General features: G+C 42.3%; 1 protein-coding gene across 4 annotated transcripts; it reads left to right on the top strand.

Moving 5' to 3' along the window:
• The first annotated feature begins 91 nt into the window (after window positions 1–91).
• cep85 (centrosomal protein 85) lies at window positions 92–19,013 on the top strand. Of its 4 annotated transcripts, XM_080427442.1 has the most exons (15): window positions 92–233; window positions 1,755–1,813; window positions 1,957–2,088; window positions 5,881–6,082; window positions 6,527–7,154; window positions 9,268–9,398; window positions 10,136–10,253; window positions 11,384–11,569; window positions 12,491–12,643; window positions 13,474–13,628; window positions 14,328–14,445; window positions 15,185–15,235; window positions 15,330–15,437; window positions 15,609–15,861; window positions 16,256–19,013. In XM_080427442.1, exons 2-15 carry the CDS (start codon window positions 1,774–1,776, stop codon window positions 16,417–16,419), a joined length of 2,439 nt encoding a protein of 812 aa, XP_080283568.1. In that variant the 5' UTR covers window positions 92–233; window positions 1,755–1,773; the 3' UTR covers window positions 16,420–19,013. The 4 variants fall into 4 exon arrangements, with proteins under 4 accessions (XP_080283568.1, XP_080283570.1, XP_080283571.1 ...); XM_080427444.1 differs by lacking the exons at window positions 92–233; window positions 1,755–1,813; window positions 1,957–2,088 and adding an exon at window positions 4,193–4,381; XM_080427445.1 differs by lacking the exons at window positions 92–233; window positions 1,755–1,813; window positions 1,957–2,088 and adding an exon at window positions 4,193–4,449.
• Window positions 19,014–19,198: the final 185 nt, after the last annotated feature.

Here is a 19,198-nt window from a genome sequence, read left to right as displayed (position 1 = left end):
AGCTAATTCAGCGTTGCGTGGCCGCAGTGCGGGACACGCTGGACTAACAAACAAACACACCGGGTGTTTGAAGAAGAGAGTGTGCTTTTTTACAGTTGGCGAGAGAACACAGACAGTACACACTACAGAACAGAAGAACAGCAGCTGCTGGCTGGAGCTGGCAATCACTCAGCTCCCCAGATTTACTGTCCTTTTGGGCTTTTAACAATCATTGTCGTTTTTTTTAATGAAAGGTAAGGTAACGTCACGTTTTAATAACGATTATTACCAACTAGTTGTGTGTTTGTTTACGTCTTGGTCTTAAAAAAAAACATGTAGGTTTAGTAATCTGGTTAAAGTAAAGGCTGTAAAGGCTAAGACGTGGTGGTGGGTTAAACAACTGAACTGAACAATAATAACATTTCACTGTTTTTTTAAAAGCGTCGTTTATTTGTCAGAGTAGTTTAAATGTAAGTTTTTAGTTCTTTAAAGCCCGACATGTAAACAACGAACGTTAAGATCACCATGTAAAAGCGTTCATCAGTAGAACTTTATCCAGCTAGCATTTATTAGCCATGTTAGCTCTCTAGTGTTAGCAGCAGCAGTTCTACTGACTGGCTTCAACACACACATCCGATGCTACATTTAAAGTCAAAGTTTTCATTGTGTACCTCTGTCAGTGTGTGTGTGTGTGTGTGTGCATAGTCTGTTAGATCTAATCAGGAGACACTAGCATGCTAATTCAATGTGTACCAGTGGTGTAAAGTCACTAAGTAAATTTACTCTAGTAAGTGTACTTAAGTTTAATTTTGAGGTGTTTTTTTAAAAAACTTTACTGGAAGTGCTTCCAATTTTCAGTATTTTTACTGATATTCCATTACACCTCAGAGGCAAATATTGTACTTTTACTCCACTACAATTATTTGACAACTTTAGTAACTAGTTACTTTGCAGATACAAATTATGATATTATAGAACACACAATAACCACTTTAGCCCTATTTTATGCATATGCTATTTGAAAAGCTACAAGCTCACAATGCCATTGTGAGCTTGTACTGTAGATCTGCTATTTTCAAAAATGTTTAGTACTTTTACTTTTGGTACTTTTAAGCATGATTTGATGCCAATACTTTTGTACTTTTACTCCAGTAACATTTTGAACACAGGCCTTTTACTTGGTAACAGAGTATTTCTACATTGTGGTATTGCTACTTTTACTTAAGTAAAAATATCTTCCACCACTACTGGTGCAACCGCAAGACCATTTGTCAACAGATTATGTAATACAAGTCACTGACATGTGCTCTGGGTATTAATAATGTTGTTGAATGGAGGTCTGCTCCAGACGTCTAAATCCAGGATCTCTGTCTGATGTTGTGTGAGGTCAATATAAGTTGGGGTTGATGATTAGTAAATCTAGGTTCCCCAGCTGTTTCCCAAGGTCGGGTGTGGGGACCCCTGGTGACCCCTGTAAATAAACACTGAGGATTTTACATTGTAGATTAAAGTCCCAGAGAGAGAGAGAGAGAAAAGGTATCAATGGGGGGTCTGTGGCCTAGTTAATATCAAACTAGGGGTCCTTAAAATGTAAAAGCTTAGTTATGTATCTGTCTTAGTTAGTTCTTATGATCTAGCCCGGTTGTGACCTCTCCGTTCAATATCACCTACTCCTAGCATCGAAACCAAACGATCCAAAAGCATGTTTTGTGTCTCTATTCTAAAGAAAATCCTCTTCTATGCAGTTTATTTCATTCTCTTCCCTCCCTTCGCAGTCGGCTGACATCGTGTGAAATGACCACCCCACAGAGATACCTCGAAACCAAGCCGACAGGTAAAATTAATGAAAACATTTAGAAATGTGATGTTAACAATGGATGAGTGACTACACGGCAAACATCAGCCGGAAGTGCCTCCTTGTTATTTCTACGATGTGATTGGAATGACCAACTGCTGTCATTGTGTCACATTTTTTAGTGCGGTTCTGTGACATGGAGTGGCAGACGCCAGCGGTGTCTGAGAAGTACCAGAGACGCCTTGGCAGACGGCCCGGGACGGCGGACAGCGGGGACACTGGTCTTGGCGCCTCGGCATCTGACAGCACAGAAGGTGACATGTTTATTCCTGCTCTCTGAGCCTGTCTGCGGAGTGCCGTATGTATTGTGTATCGTTGGTTTGGACTGTTTGTTCCTCACTCACCACTGCTTAATAAAGCGAGACACATTTAGCCCATGATGACACATATTCTCTGTTTACTCATATACCGTATGCTCACTGTGGACTAGTCGTATATTATACAACACCTTTTTTTCCCCCTTTGGAGATCCTTTTTTCTTACACTAACCAAAAGCTGAGACCACTCACGTGCCTGTATGTACACACGCAAACCTTGTGAGCTTGTAGATTGGCTGTTTTATTTTTGCCATTTCTTTCTAAAACGGTTTGAATATACCGGTATATATTTTCAATGTTGAATATTTTGAAGTTTGAATTTTTTTTTTTACATCATCATGATGATCACAAAACATGGATGCCAGGTCGAAAGTGGATGAAATCAAGTAATGATTTTGTGCAACATGTTTACAATTTTGGACTGCCTCAAAACAGACAACCCTCCCCCTGATCTTTGGTGCCCCAAGGGGGCCGCCCCCCCCCGACCCCAGGTTGGGAAATACTGCCATGTAGGAAGGTCGGCCAAAACAGCTGGCTTCCCCACAACAGAGTAATTGCAATTACTATGTAGTTGTTAGTTCTTCAGGTTGTGTGTGATCAACTTTTAAATGGACATTATATAAATCTTAGACTATGGGAGGGAGGGGAACATCCTTGGAATGTCTTGTCTGGCTGTGCTTATAGACAGTGAGAAATAATCTCTCTCACACACACACACACCCCTCCCCTTCTGTGTTGTGATTGGAAAAAGGGAACATCATCTTCTGGTCTTGTGTGTTGTTGTGCCTCTGACTATTTATAAAGTGAGAAATGTGCTCATGATCCAGGCATGCTCTCTGGAGATTTGCAGAGGTAGATTATATACCCGGCCAAAAATGCCTCCATCGCTCTATGGTTCATACCTCTGGTGTTGGGTCTAATTAGGTGGATGGGGTGTGGGGTGCAGCGGATGCTAGGATTGGATGGCTAAATGGAAACTGGGAACCCTTGTCCCCATACTCATGGTGTAACTGGTTACATGCAGAGTTTCTGTAATGCCAGGCCTTTATAAACGGGAACAGGACGAGTTGAATGTGTGGAGTCAAGTTAAGGTTGCATCAGTGGGTCCTTTTTTGTTTGTGTTTTATTATGGGCATCTGTGTGTATGCCTTTTCTATTAATGAGTAACTGTTTTTTTTTACGAGGCATTATAGTTACGTTTAGTTTTTTTGACCTAACGGTCAAGTATAGCTTGGTTCTGAGGTTGTAATTGATAACCGTGCTTAGCAACACGAGTCTTGAGTCTTACTTTAGCTTTAATGATGGGCTGTGGTGATGCAGTTCAGAGTTTGAAAGGGTCAAGTTAGTCAAGCCTATCTCTTGTGTGTAGGGGGTAACCAGTCTAACCACATTAACTCTGGTGTCCCTATTTTGGGTAAACCTTTTTTTGTGTGAAAATAGTAGATTGACAGGCTCACAACCTTGTGAGCTATCGATATTCATCGTATGGCAAACCATAGAGGGCTTATGCGGTTAATACAACACAGTCACAATATTCTGTTTCAAAGTTTTAGTATAAGTCTTATAGCCTATATTTTATATAAGTTGTCTGGAAGATGAGTCAGATTGCTAAGCTGTTTCCTCACTGACAGAGGGGTTTAAACTTGTTCCAGGCAGCCAGTCCCATAAATCAGTTGAGCCTTGGGGCTCCTTTTGCATTTTGAGTCTTTGCCTTGTTTTGCTTTTGTGCATGGAAACTTGATGTCGTTGCCAGAATCCTCTTGCTCATGCTTGCTAATTGTTATTCCTCCCAGTAGTTGCTAAGCACTATCCGTTGTAGTCTGAAAGAACCCTGTTCACTTGACTTGTTGTTTTTGGAGGTACACACATACACGTGTGTGTGACGTGTGACTGTGACTGGGAGGGGGCAAGGTGCCTAAATAAGCGGCTCCCACAGATCCCGTCTGTAACTTGAGCGGTGGGTGCTATAAATACCCCTAACCTTTCCTCTGTGTGCGCTGTTTGTGTGTGCGGTTGCTCAGTGCTGTGGTACAAGGGTGGACTTGGTCATTCTCTCTACTAGGACAATACTCCTTTGGGCACGCTGCCTGCCTGCCCCACTGCGCCCTGGCTGTCGAGAGTTTAGCCTCAAGCTTCCATGCGTTCCTTTCGGTGCCGCCCAGAAATGCAGAGGGAGGAATTCTGTGACGGCTCAAAGCGTTCTGCTGCTGTTCACCTCCTCACCTCGGATGTAAGAAAATGCCACGGCTAAGTTTGCTGCTGTGTTGGAGTGAGTGTCTGGTCACAAGCCTTGCGCAGGTCCGTCAGGTTTGTAACTGCTGTTTTAACGTGGTCGTTACCTAACAATGTGCCTGTTTGTGCCGTGATGGCAGGTGGACCTGTTTGTTAGCTGTTTTTGGTCTGGCTTTTGAGGTTTGTTTGCTTCAGGGCACTGTGAGTGTGCAGTCACAGAAAGTCACCTGTAATGCTTCATGTTTTGCAGAAAATCTGGACAAAATACGTTTGTGTCGGAGTGCTTGGAAACAGGGTGTCTACTGTGTGTGCTCTGTGGGTGCCTGTCTAATCTTGTAGGGTGTCAAGGAGTTGCCTAGTCATGCATTTGTAGGTTAAATGACCCTCCAGGCAGCAAAAAGCACAACCATCACTTTTATGTAGTGTAAGTCACAGCTGGTGATATTTTATACAGGTCTGTACATTTGATGCATTTAAAGCTGAGTTTATTCATGGGTTGATTACAATAGGCTATATGATGTGGTACCATTTCTTACCATTAGTCTACCTACCTAGGTCATGGTCTGGTTTGTTGCTACTTGCTAACCACTTAAACCATATATACTATACTTAGTTGACACGAGTATCCTGTGGGTCTATTCTAGGCCCCCTAATGTTTTTTTCCCCTCTACACCAAATATCTGCGCTGAAAATAGTAGATCTAAAAGCCTCCAATGCGATGCATTGCAAGCTTGTAGATCGGCTATTTCTGCTGAACGTTCACCCCAGCATAGGGACACTAAGTCCATAAACTCTGCTGTTGCTACGAGTCCACATAATAATAAATAACCACCTGAAAATAGAGTAAATGGACTTCCCTGCTGCTATACATAGGCAACCTGCTCTAGTTTTGTTGGGCAACGTGAAAGTGTTTGTCTAGTTGTCTACATGTGTGTATTCATCTGTACCAATTAACAAAAAATCACCTCACTTCTTCAAATCTTGTTATACGGCAACCCTTGAAAGACCATTTCACCCATTTCCAACCTGTCTTCATATAATTGGTCCTCACTAATGCTCATTATTTATAAGACGGTATCATTTCTATACTCACTCTGTGTCTCAGAGGAGGGCTGTGGACTTTTCAGAACCCTGCCTACCAGTAACATCATCTGTAAGCAGGTTTGGTGACAAGTTTTCAAACGTGTTTAAATGAATGCAAGAACAATGGCTTCCATTTCAGTATGCTAACTTCCCAGGAAGAGAAAGTTTCTATTGGCTTTGGATCCCCATCTATGATGTAATTGATAGGCAGGTTGCTGAACTGTCCATAGCCCACCAATGAGATTCAAAGTGAGAAGATGGAAATTGTGCCATCTTCTAATGAGCATTACTTAGTGAGGACCCATTATATGAAGATAAGGTTGTAAAGTGTGTCAATTTGTACACTCTGTGAGTTAAAGGAACACTCCAGATTTTTGACGGCGTACTTTTCACTCCCTCCCGTGGCTGTTTTAGATTTCTGCAGCACACGCAGCAGCCCTTCCTTCCAGCCCATCCGCAGTCAGATCCCCATCCCTACCGCACATGTCATGCCGTCCACGGCCGGAGCACCGGCCTCCAAGCACCTGCATCCCCGCATCCCAGAAGAGGCCCAGGCCTCCGCTGACCCTCACAGGCCTTCCTCTGGCTCCAGGACCTCCAGCGGCGCCAGCTCCAAGTAAGTCTCTCACAATTTATTTATTTATATATATATATATATATATATATATATATATATATATATATATATATATATATATATATATATATATATATATATATATATATATATAAAAATCCTGATCATTACTATTATGCGTCAGAATCGTTTCCATTCATCTGTATAAATTCTTCTGTTGAGAAAGAATGAAATGGCCCATCTACAAGCTTGTAGATTGGCTATTTTTGAACATTTTTGTGTAAAAATATAAAATGCATAGCCTGTTTTGGTCATGGTACATTATTTATTTTGATTATTGGTACCCGTCATTGTCAGTCATTTCTTAGTTTACGAAGCCTACAAGGCAAATGTTCAATGTGAAAAACACGATCAAGTCGTTAATCGCATTCATTCGTATGCCAGTTAATCGTTAACTACATATTTCATGGTGGTGACTGACAGCCCTAGCTCCAAGTCCTCCCTCTCCAAATCGGCCTCCTCACCCAACCTGGACGCCCAGTCGGGCGCGGGAGCGGATCCCCTGGGGCCCAAACCAGACTGCCTGAGCCGCTACCGCAGCCTGGTCAACGGCCTGGACCATTCCCTGTTCCCCACGGGCGACCAGACGCACCTGGGCGAGGCCCAGAGGTTCGACACTCCCGCCATGGAGCCCACGATGAACCAGTCGGCCCTGCTGGGGAGTCTGTGCCCCGACGTCCGACTCAGGCTACAGATGACCGGGCTCGACTCGACCGAGTGCGTCTCGGACGCCTACAGATGTGGAGGAGGAGGCATGGAGCATTCCTATAAGGTCCTCCCCGAGGCCAGGCCGGGCCTTCCGGGAACGTCTGACCCGGGCTGCATGCAGAGAGGCGGCCATCCCGGCATGGCCGCGTCGGCCGGAGTCTATCCCGGCTCCCTGGGGCTGCAGACACAGGCTCTGCTAAGGGACCTTGGGGGGGCCAAGGCCTACGACTCCTACGAGCCCTTGTTGCAGCAGGACAGATGCAGCGAGGTGCCCAGCTGGCAGCAGCAACAGCAGCAGAAGCAACAGTTGGAGAGTCTGCGCCTGCAAGTGGAGCAAATGCAGGTGTGTTGCACTTGCTGTAGAGCAGGACATTCAAGTTTAGACTACCGGAGCAGTGGTTTTCAACCCTTTTCATATCGAGGTCCATTATTTATTCGGCATTTGAGCCACGGAAGCACCATTTGATGAGATTTAGACTCTCAGAGACTTGGAATGTTTTGTTGTCGTTGGATAAGTCAGTCCACAATTCCATGCTGTATTGATGTTGGTACCATAGGAGAGATAACAGGCCAACGTTGATCAAAATAACAATTATTTTATTAAGTAATGCAGATGTTTAACAATAATTTCATTTTTCGCTCTCAAGAGTTGAAGATCAATAAGGGTCCATTTGGTTACCAACTCTCCATCATTTAGCTGGGGACCACCTGGAACCCCCTCAAGGACCACTGGTGGTCCCCGGACCACTTTTTGAAAACCGCTGTACTAGACTGCAGAAAAACACCAAGGTTTCTTTTCCAAATAACGATTTGTTTCTCAAATACGATCTTTATGACTTAGGTGTCTACACTAGCAGATCTACAAGCTCACAACGTGTTGCGGTGCACGTGTTGTGAGCTTGTAGATCTGCTATTTTTCGGGGAGCGACCCCGTCGTATGACAAAGTAGAACTCTGGCTTTAGTGCCCACAGTGGGACACATCTTTTAGACATCAGATTTTAATGGCATTTCAAACCACTTAGGAATGTGGTTCAAATGTTAAAGGCAAAAATCAGTTTCCATGCGTTTTCTTTTTTACTGTTCAGACTTAATCAAAACCAATCTGATTTGGGCTGCCAGTGTGAAAAATTCAGATTTGAGACATTCTATTACACATCTGTTCAACACATGTACACTAGTCTAACGTTTGCTGTGGGTTGTGTGTGTGTGTGTGTGTGTGTATATATGCTAATAATATTCAGTATGTTTGTATGACATAATATAAGTATCGTCTTGCACCGGTCAGTCACTGAGTGAAATTCCTGTCATACATTAACCTTTACTATGAACACACTATTACTTTCCACTACAGCATGGGGGAGTGAATACATTAGCCAGTGTATGCATTCATTCAGGACTTGTACTGAATGAATGTAATTTATTTAGATGCCATTCACTGTGGGGTTTTGTTTTACATTCTACAGGATTAAAGTTGTAAGGGACTGATATCAGTAATTTGTTTGAGATTAAAGAGTATTATAATGGGTCAAAGTAGCAATACATATTCTATTGCTTAAATTGTAAATTGATGTTCAGAAGCATCTTCCATAAAACCCTAATGGTCTCGGATATTTCATAAAAGCAGAGGTTAAAGCCTCGATCTGAAATTTCTTCCAAATTATAGAATTATATAAATAATATTATATAAGTATATATAGCAACAATATAGGTTTTCAATGATAACAATCATTGAACATAACATAATCTAACACAGCACTAGTGTGGAGGACTCCTTCCACATTGTTTCACAAATTACGGATTAGGACGGCCTAACAAAAATGTTCAGTCATCATGAGATTTGTGATGCTTTAATCCCTGTAGATGTGAATACATGCACTGTACTAGGATGTGTAAAAGTGACAAATACAATTTGATTACTATAATTCTATTAATAACGATTATTTGAATATTTGACCACGCCCCCCAATTTCCCCAGTGAAATTGTTCTGGGGATTATTATTATTTTTTCATTAAATGACCATCCTAGGTTACAATAATGGCATTGCATTGGCCTATAAACTGGTTTTCAGAAATAAACAAAGACGGTAGCATGTGCATCTTTTACATTATTGTAACTAAACCATTAAAGACGTGGTAAAAAAAAAGGTGTTTCACACTTTTAGAGCATACCCACAGTCAATCCATTTGTGTATTTCTTTATATCAAAAGTCCCTAAAATTTGATTTGTAATTACTTCCTGTAAACGCAAAATAGAGAATGGATAAATATTACACCCATACTAGGTTTCCTCTAAAATGTAGTTACTATGGGCAGGGTTTGGATGACAATATAGCCTTTGCAACAGACCTTTTTTTTAATAATAATTTTTAATATTAAATTTTTATCCTAAAAATGATAATTCGATTATTCTGAACCATGTTTGTCATGTTTTCTTTTTTTCTCTTTTGGTTTATAGTTGATGAATGCTGGGGTGGGCCAGTTCTCGTCCGTGTACGCCCCCTCCCCACACTTGGAGTCTGGCAAGTGGGACTCTCTGGTCAAAGCCAATGAGGGTTTGTTGAAGGAGAAGGAGCTTGTGATAGAAAGGTAAAAAAAAGGCTCCAGATGACTTCACACCATTAGTGAGAATGATAGAACATTCTCAGACCTCCAAATGTTATATTGTCTCTGTCGAGTGGAAACCCTCTATGTCCAAAACGGTAAATCTTTAGGAAATGGGGGGGGGGGGGGAAACCCTGTATTCCAGTAGATTAGATGTAAAAACACACGATTTCTGCCCGACAACAACAATAGGCTAACTATACTTTCAATATTGTCTCTGTTACTTTTCAGGATTCCAAATTCAAAAATGGCAAAAGTAGCAGATCTACAAGCTTGTGGATCTGCTGCTTTTGATGCTTGCGTGTGACACTGTAGTATAACCAAGTACGGCGTGAATTTTACGAATTAACTGAATGTTTTGGAAAATGTTTGGATATAGTTTAAATTTATTTTTGATTTTATTCATAAAAAACATGAACACCCAAAACATGTCAAGCATTACGTGGAATACGTGTGGCCTAATGTATACAGGACGTCGCTTGACACAAATAATAGATCTACAAGCTAACAACACAGTGCACTGTGATCACATGACACCTTTTACTCGAGTCTGTCTGGGGGCGTTGATAGCACACATGTTTAAGAGCCTCATTATTGCTATAGGCCTGGAAATGGGGTAAAATACTTTGGGAAAGTTTTTAAAATTCATTGTTGAAAATGTGTGGGAACCCTGGTGATTGCAGTGCTGTTGACCGGGTGGGCTCACTGGGGTTGTGTTACAGACAGAAGCAGCACATGGCCCAGCTGGAGCAGCGGCTGAGGGATAGCGAGCTGCAGGTCCACGGAGCCCTGCTGGGGCGCGGCGCCTCCTACGCAGACATGTGCATGCTTCGACTGCAGGTGAGCTGCCGTGGACAGTAACCATGCATTACTTTAGTACTAGTACTTAATAAGACATTTTTGAGGATCTGTACTTTAGTATTTGAGTTTTTGGGGGGGGAAGCTTAGCAATATTGTACTTTTGACTCCACTACTTTTCTGGGAAGGGACCACCCCGGGACCCAAATTAAGGCTTAATATAGGCTTAAGGCCTATTTCAAAAATAGTGAAAGAATTGTGAAAAGTGAAAATCGCCTTTCTGTAAGCTCAGCTTGTAGATCGGCGATTTTGACTATTTTTAAGAAATTCTGAATAGTTTTTAATTTGGGAGGAAAATGTCAAATTTTTTGAAGCATGTACTTTTCAATACTTACATACTCCAGTACTTTTAACGCAAGTACAAATTTGACTGAGAAACTTTTAACTTAACATTTTGACCAGGAGTATCTATAATATACTTTCATTCAAGTTCATGGCGTGTCCACCCTTGCCATGATTTAATTCCAAAGGTGGGCAAGAAATCAAAAATAACTGCTCCATTGATTAGAAATTGATAATTCAAAATATGCTCCTCATTGACTTGCATTGTACGGTGAAACAGCTCTCTTTTAGCATGTAAACGAACGCAAACAAAGCTGATTCAGACAATATAGAACATCGCCAAACCCAGTACTGTTTTCTTTTCTTTTTTACAAAAGTCAACTTCCTGTTTATTTTACAATTTGTATTAAGAAGAAAACCCGGACTGGATCTACGGTTCCGGATCTGGATCTTCAAATAGTAAAATCAACAGGAAGTTGACATTTTTATAAAAAAAACTAACAAACTGGGTTTGATGATGTTCCTTATTGTCTGAATCAACTTAGTTTGTGTTTGTTTATGTGCTAAAAGAGTGACTTTGAGAGCTATTTCAGTGCACAATGTAAGTCAATGAGGAGCATATTTTGAATGATCAATTTCTAATCACTGTAGCAATTATTTTGTATTTCTTGCCCACCTTTGAGTTGCATCATGGCAAGGTAAATAAATACACAACCTAAACCTCTACCAAAGTGGTCTTGCCCTTTAAACACAGGCGTCAAAACGAATGGCGCCAGGGGGGGACAGTTCATAGTAACCCCTCTTCCTAATGTGTGGTCATCATGTTACAGGAGGCTCAGAGGGAGAATGCCTTCCTGAGGGCTCAGTTTGCAGAGCGGACGGACTGCGCGGCCCAGGAGAAGGCCGAGGCGGAGCGGCGGCTGGGCTCCGTGGAGGCCGAGACGCGCCGCCTGACCGACGGCCTGAAGGAGAGCGCCGACCGGCACGCAGAGGAGATGAGGAAACAGGAAGAGAGGGTCAGTTACATGTGACATATCCACTTAAAGGAGCATGGAACCCTAGGCCAGCGATTTATTAATTGTATTAGCTGCAGCTGTGTTTCACGTCACAGCCTTCTAATTTGAACTGGAAAATGAACTACAGTTCAGTTTAGGGTTACACCAGCCTTTAACCCCTAAATACTCTATCATACGACGAATAGCAAAAAATAGCCAATGAGTCTACAAGATGCGTCACATTGTAAGCTTGTACGGTGGCGCAGTCGGTAGCGCTGTCGCCTCACAGCTAGAAGGTCCTGGGTTCGATTCCCGCCGGGGACGCTGTGGGCGCTGGGGGCGTGTCTTCTCCTCCGCGTCATCAGCGTCCATACCCTAGGTGGGGTTGGCGAAAGGGCCTACTCTGTGTGGAGTTTGCATGTTCTCCCCGTGTCTCCTAGGGTAGTTAATACCCTCACAAAAACATGTAGTAATCCTGGTCGCTATACCGCCTCCCCCATGACAGCCGGGGCGCCTGATGGAGGGGAAGGGAACTGGTTGGAATAACGTGTTCCTTCCACGCGCTACGTCCAACCAGGGAAACTCCCCCCTGTCAGGTGACAAGAAGGTCAGTTGGCTCTCATGCCTGAAGGAAGCATGAGCTCGGCCCTGGCCTCCCTACTGTGGGGGACTGGTGTAGGGCTGGTGTAGCGCCCAGGATCACTTAGGAAATTGGCACCGGGTGAAAAAATGGGTTACTAAAATCGCGGGATAAAAATAATAAAAAATAAAAAAAAACATTGTAAGCTTGTAGATCGGCAATTTTTTCCCTTATTTTTGAAAATGTTCACCTATAATCAATGACATGGCCAAAATAGGAACGCCAGATTGAAAGTGGTTTGACACCATTAAGAGCACATGACCGTTACTATAATGTCGGCGTTTTGGCCGTGTGTTTTGCAGATCCGCAGTCGGGACAAGCACATCAACAACCTGAAGAAGAAATGTCAGAAGGAGACGGAGCAGAACAGAGAGCGGCAGCAGCGCATCGAGACTCTGGAGCGCTACCTGGCTGACCTGCCCGCCATGGAGGACTACCAGCGCCAGAACAAACAGGTCCGTCGCTCATGAATTAAGGTTCTCAGTCGCCACGACTGATTTCAGTCAGTTGGATTCCATAGAAGCCAGCATGTCTTCTATGGAAGCATGTTGCGCAGCGGAAATGGACGATCTACAAGCTCTCAATGCGTCGCTTGTAGATAGGCTATTTTCGATTAATATTTTCAAAGATTGGAGCATTTGAAGTTGTCAAACTAGCCCGTTCTAAATGTTTAGAAGCATTTTCCATAAAACCCTAATGGTCTCGGATTATGTCATAAAAGCAGAGGTTAAAGCCTCAAGCTGTGATTTCTTCACCTGGTTGGCAATATGTACAACAGCAACAATATTACAGCAGACTTGGCCATACACATTCAGTCAGTCGTGAGATTTTATTTTGCTTTAATCCATGCCGTCGCTCCATCCTAACTGATCACATCCTATTGTTCAGAACAAACCGGTCCGTCGCTCCATCCTAACTGATCCTAAAATATCCATGAATTCAAGTCTCCATGGGATGACTAATCGATATATAAAAAAAAGTCATTTTGGGGGTGAACTATCCCTTTAAAATAAAAACAGATGCCATGGTATTTGTTCTTTAAAACATTAAAGGATGAGTTTTCATTGTGATACCGCTACGTTAGTTCCATTGATACAAACTGAATCGATTGATTGATCGTTAAAATAAACATGCTCTGAAAACGTACACGGCGGGCCCACCCATTTGACTGCTTAACATGCAGCGAATGCTCCCGAGTGGGAAGTGCTGCACCTAACGGTAATGTCATGCTGATGATCATATACAGTGTTATGTGTATGGAGACTGACTGATGTTGTGTGTTCAGCTGCTGGACGTGGAGCAGCGGGCGGCCCACCTGCAGGGCAAGGTGAGGGAGCTGGACGTGTGTCTGGAGGAGGCTCGTTCTCTGACCAGAGAGAAAGACTCACTGCTGGAGGAACAGAGATTCAGAGAGAGAGAGCTGCTGTCCACCGTTACCAAGTACAAGAACACACACACACACACACACACACACACACACACACACACACACACACACACACACACACACACACACACACACACACACACACACACACACACACACACACACACACTTTAACAATTTATTCATGTCCACATAAAGGAGAGCATACACGAATATTAAAGGTACAGTTAAGGTTACATTCACGAAATCATGACATGTCTTCATGATACAATAAGCATATCACTCTCAGTACTCTATGGGTATAAGTAACCGCATCTTCGCCATATTATGGCGGAGACGAGACACGCACACACACACAAAAAAGGAGACCACAAGGGGAGGTAAATTCCCATCTCCTTTGTATATACTGTATATAGTGTTTTGTATTCGTTGATGACATATTATTGTGTTAATTATTTATGCTATGTTGATGAATTGAACACATAGGACCACAATGGAAATGAGTCCCCAGGACATTTTTTGTGTTATCTGTTTAGCCTTAATGTCTGACTGTACCACGTGCTGTTTACATTCCTTACTAATGAGCTATGTACGCTTTTAGAGTTAAATGATCACTGAGGATTCAACAGTGTCGACTGGGGTCCCGGAGATCAAAAATGGTATCAAATGGGGGTCTGTGGCCTAACCATGCATATCAAACTGGTCCTTTGGGAATCACTAGGTTAAATGAAATGTTTTTTTTTTTGGTTCAGTTTGCAGGAGCGAGTGCAGGAGGGTCTGGAGGACGGAGCCCGGCTGCCCTCCCTGGATGTGGAGACGCTCAGAGCAGAGAACAGCGTCCTGAGAGAAGAGCAGCACAGATTGAAGAAGGTTCGACCACATGAAAGAGCCCCGACATGAGCAACATGGGCATTTTTTTTTAAACCAACAGAGTGCTTTGGATATCGTTGCTGTTGGGCAGAAACCTCTATCTACATATTCTAACTCTTTTTGTTTTTTTGTAAATGATAAATTAATCATACTACAGCGTCACAAAAAAGCATTAAAAGTAGCAGATCCGCCACACGTTTTGAGCTTGGATCTGCTTCTTTTGATGCTCTTGAATATGTTAGTTATTGTTTTGGACATATATGAGGTTTCCACCCTTACAGAGACAATATCAAGTCCAGAGCGCTACACATGCCCAGAGCAATACGCCTCTGCTCAATGATTGTGGGCGTGTTTCTCCAACATTCTTTTTTTTTTAACTGCCTGCTGCTGCCTTTTAATTGAAACTTCTTTACTTATATTATTATCTTACTCTATTTTCTATTTACTTTTGTTTGTATTGCATTTAGTGTCCTGAATAAAGGACACGGTAGAGCACAGAATTATGTTTCTCTATAGTACATTTCTACAGAATTTTAATTTTGCATGTTTTTATGTAAAGCACATTGAATTGCCTGTTCCAGTGTGTTTCTACTCTAGAAATGCATGGCAGAAAAGCGCTGGCAGCAAAAAAATGAAAAACGCTTTCTGTGGAATGTGGTGATATAGTTATGCGAAAGAAACCGTAATTCTTGTCCAAAGAAATGTAGTCTAAAAAAAAGCCTGATTCCTCTCCTTGCAGGTCATTGAGAAACAGCTGAGGATGATGGAACAGCTTGGGGCTCAGATCAGGGTACGTCTTGTATTCCTCCTTGTGTGAGTTCCCATACATTTGCACGAAGTACGATCAGAGAAAAATGTACTCGTATGATTGTGTGTTTGAGCAGAACTTGGAGGAGCAGCTTTCCCAGGAGGAGATCAGCTCCCAAGCTCTGAGAGAGGAGGTGAATGCCAAAGAACAGAGTCTGCAACAGCTCCGTACAGCCATGAAGGAGGTGAGACACACACACACACACACACACACACACACACACACACACACACACACACACACACACACACACACACACACACACACACACACACACACACACACACACACACACACACAAACTGTGACTCTGTATAGGGGTGCAACATCGTTGACATTGACGTGTGCATTCCAGCTGTCGGGCCAGAACCAGGAGCTGCTGGATCAGAACCTGACCCTGCAGGAGCAGATGGGAGATCCAGAGTGGAGGGACCAGAACCTGAACCAGGCCTCCGGCAGCACCATGCAGCCCTGCGGGGCCCGCCTCACCCAGAGGCTGCATGCAGAGATGTCGTCCTGCCTCAGTGACCTGCGCTCCCTGTGCAACGTGCTGACCCAGAGAGCACAGGGACGAGACCCCAACCTCTCCCTGCTGCTCGGCATCACCTGTAAGTGGCTAATGCTCCTGGATTGTATGTTTCTTTACTGTTATTTATTAAAGCATCCAGCCACTAGAGGGTCGTGGTTTACTGTGGATTTTACTAACGGGTAAGAGGCATGGGAAGCACAACGAGTCATCGTAAAATCACGGTAATCCACGGCCTCGCATGGATTATTGCTTTTCTTAAAACGGTTTACAAATATGACGACAAGAATATCATACATACTGTATTCCATTGACATACCCCAAATCGTTACGTGCTTCAGCATGATTCAGCTACCGGATCAGACTTGACTTGGACATTTTAGAGTCCGGTACAGCCCTAATTATGTTCTAAAACAATGCTAAAATTAATAAAATAAAGAGAAATCAATTAAGTGAATTCTGTGTTCTCTCCTCAGCACCCCCTCCCATTGAACAATGTGTGGAGGACTGGCTGAGTCCAGAGGTGTTGCAGAAGAAGCTGGCAGACGCCCGGCAGCTCCGACAAGACGTGGAGGAACTGCGCACCATAGTGTCTGACCGCTACGCACAGGACATGGGAGAGAACTGCATTACCCAGTAGTCCTCCTTCCATAGTGTCTTGACCGCGACGCACAGGACATGGGAGAGAACTGCATTACCCATAAGTCCTTCTTCCTTAGTGTCTGACCGCTATGCACAGGACATGGGAGAAAACTGCATTACCCAGTAGTCCATCCACCCTTCTGGAAATGGAAAACCCCTGTCAACTCATCAGCCTCTAGAACATTGGTTCTCAAACTAGGGTCTGGGGTTCTCTTCATCCACTGGAGGGTGTTGGATGTGAGGTCGGCCTGTAGGTCATTATCAACGCTAAGCTCAGCAAGTTTTGGCAATCGGAGGAAAAGCTGAACTCTTAATACTTGACATTTGTAGCATAATGTAGGTTGCGTGTGTGGGGTGTTTTATTCATTATGACATTTTTATGTCTGTTAGCAAACACTCGTCCACTTTTTTTTCCTAGTGAGCGGGCATTTGTGCAACTATGAACCTATGTAACTTATTTTAAACCTTACTTTCCCTCTTAGGGGGGAGATAATCCAGGATGTGGTTGACAATCAACTGAAAATATTTTGATCTGTGTTTTTTTGAATGACTTAACGGGCTGTTGTTCACACCAAGCACGATAACTATAAACATAATTCTTAAGTCAAGTGGATGGCAGAGTTCACACAACTATAACCAACAATATAGTTATTGTTATAGTTATAGTGCTTGTTGTGAACGGCCCTATAGACCGGGTAATGTTACTGACAAGCCATTATTTAAAATGGTGGGCACCGTAACATTAGATTTTGATGTTGGGTGGAGTAACAACGGTACACAGTACAAATCCTCAGCGTCAATGTATCTGTTTGTAACTCAGATAGTGTACACATTTGTACACACTGAGTTAAATTAAACACTGAGGATTTTACATATAGGGGCTATGAGACTAAAGCAACTGACACCAATAGGCCTACTAGTCCATGAGCCAGAGCCCCAAAATTGAGCAATGATTATCGAAAGATTGGGCAAAACCAAACCTATATTAAATTGTTCATAGGGTCAATACGAGTAAATAAATATATGATAACCTCTCCACAGGAGTAGCTTTTTCATGGTTATCACACATTTTGTAATTTTCCCCATACGTACATGACAGGTGAAGAAATTACAAAATTTAAAAAAGAGTTATCATAATGAAACTTCCTGAGTTGATTACTTACATGAAGACAATGATTTATCGTATTACAAGTTTTCTGAAATTGTATATTTAAATATGCAAATTAGGCATTTAGTCCATGAGCCAGAATCCCCAAATTGAGCCAGATATTGAATATTCCCTCGTTAAAAACCTTTGACTCCAACATCTTAACAAAATGAAATAAGAATGTTGACTCTGGCTTTCTCAAATGTTCCAATGTTGATTCTGGAAAGTTATGCAAATTCGGGCATATTCCTAATGCCCAATTTGCATATCTAAATATACAATTTCAGAAAACTTGTAATACGATAAATCATTGTCTTCATGTAAGTAATCAACTCAGGAAGTTTCATTATGATAACTCTTTTTAAAATGTTGTCATTTTTTCACCTGTCATGTACGTATGGGGAAAATTACAAAATGTGTGATAACCATGAAAAAGCTGCTCCTGTGGAGAGGTTATCATATATTTATTTACTCTTATTGACCCTATGAACAATTTAATATAGGTTTGGTTTTGCCCACTCTTTCGATAATGAAATCTTGTCTGGCTCATGGACTATACTGCAGTTGTGCGGTCAAAGGGACCGTCCGAAAACGGCTCTATGAATGTTATTTTTTTGGAGGCTCTCTCTTTCAATGACTGTATGTCAACCTGTGCCTTTTCTGTGCTGTTGTTACAGCCACAATACCAATGCATTTAGACCAAGTCACAAAGCGCTATATCCACCACCGTCTCTCTCTTTTGACGTGACCTTACTTGGTCTATCAAGCTGCAAAACAATCAATACATTCCTTGCCTTTGACTGTTATGGCTACTTTGTCTTGGCTTCGTGACTTAGCTAGTTAAGGCCTTTACACTGTTGTAAACCAAGTTGCTGAATGATTTCCACTTAAGTAAGTTTGTAGCAGGCAGGTTTCTGTAGATTCATGGCTGGCGGGATGTCAGCAGAACAGTGGTTCGCAAAGTGGGGTCCAGGGACCCTCTGGGTTCCTTGAGGGGGTTCCAAACGGACTCGTAAAGGTCTGTAAACTCAAGAGTTATGAGGGTCTTTGAGATTAAAACGTTTGAGAACCACTGCTCCGAAAGCATGGCAGACTTTATATTTCAAGGTTGATTATGCGGCTAACATCCAGTTTGATAGACACTAATGACTGAACGCTACATTATCCTGCAGTATTGATTTTAATTTTTGTTTGTGTTCACAAGTGTAATGTAAAAAGCATTTTTTTGGTCCTAATTTATTACTGTAACATCTCGCTTATTTAACAAGCATTACATAATAAGCTGCAGATGAGCTGGAATACCAAGTCTTTATTTTTTAGAAAGCCAACTACTGCATGCTCCAACATCTCAGATCTTTTTTTTTTGGGCAAAAATGGAAAAGATGTTTATATTTTCATATATTATGTTTTGTCTTTGACTGTAGAAATAAAGATGGTTTTCAATACTCTTGCCCATTGGTTTAAATATATTTCATTGCATTTTATTGATGACTATATTAAGCTTCTCTGCAGAGGAGGCCTAAGCAATGTTTCACGCGTTTCAATTGAAACGAGGCCCGGCGGCCCCAAACTGACACACAAAAATTGAATTATTCAGCCGCAGTGTACTCAGAATCATCCCACTCAGTCT

The sequence above is a fragment of the Gymnoscopelus braueri genome, assembly GCF_963280865.1.
Source record: "Gymnoscopelus braueri genome assembly, chromosome: 4".
NCBI classification, from domain to species: Eukaryota; Metazoa; Chordata; class Actinopteri; order Myctophiformes; family Myctophidae; genus Gymnoscopelus; species Gymnoscopelus braueri.
This window is presented reverse-complemented; position numbering and strand designations above follow the sequence as displayed.

Excerpts from the sequence above, each read along its gene's own strand:
- cep85 (XM_080427442.1), top strand. The coding sequence starts at position 1,774 with ATGACCACCCCACAGAGATACCTCGAAACCAAGCCGACAG. Across the intron at positions 10,254-11,383 it reads TGTGCATGCTTCGACTGCAG|GAGGCTCAGAGGGAGAATGC; the intron begins GTGAGCTGCCGT and ends ATCATGTTACAG. Across the intron at positions 15,438-15,608 it reads TCCGTACAGCCATGAAGGAG|CTGTCGGGCCAGAACCAGGA; the intron begins GTGAGACACACA and ends TGTGCATTCCAG.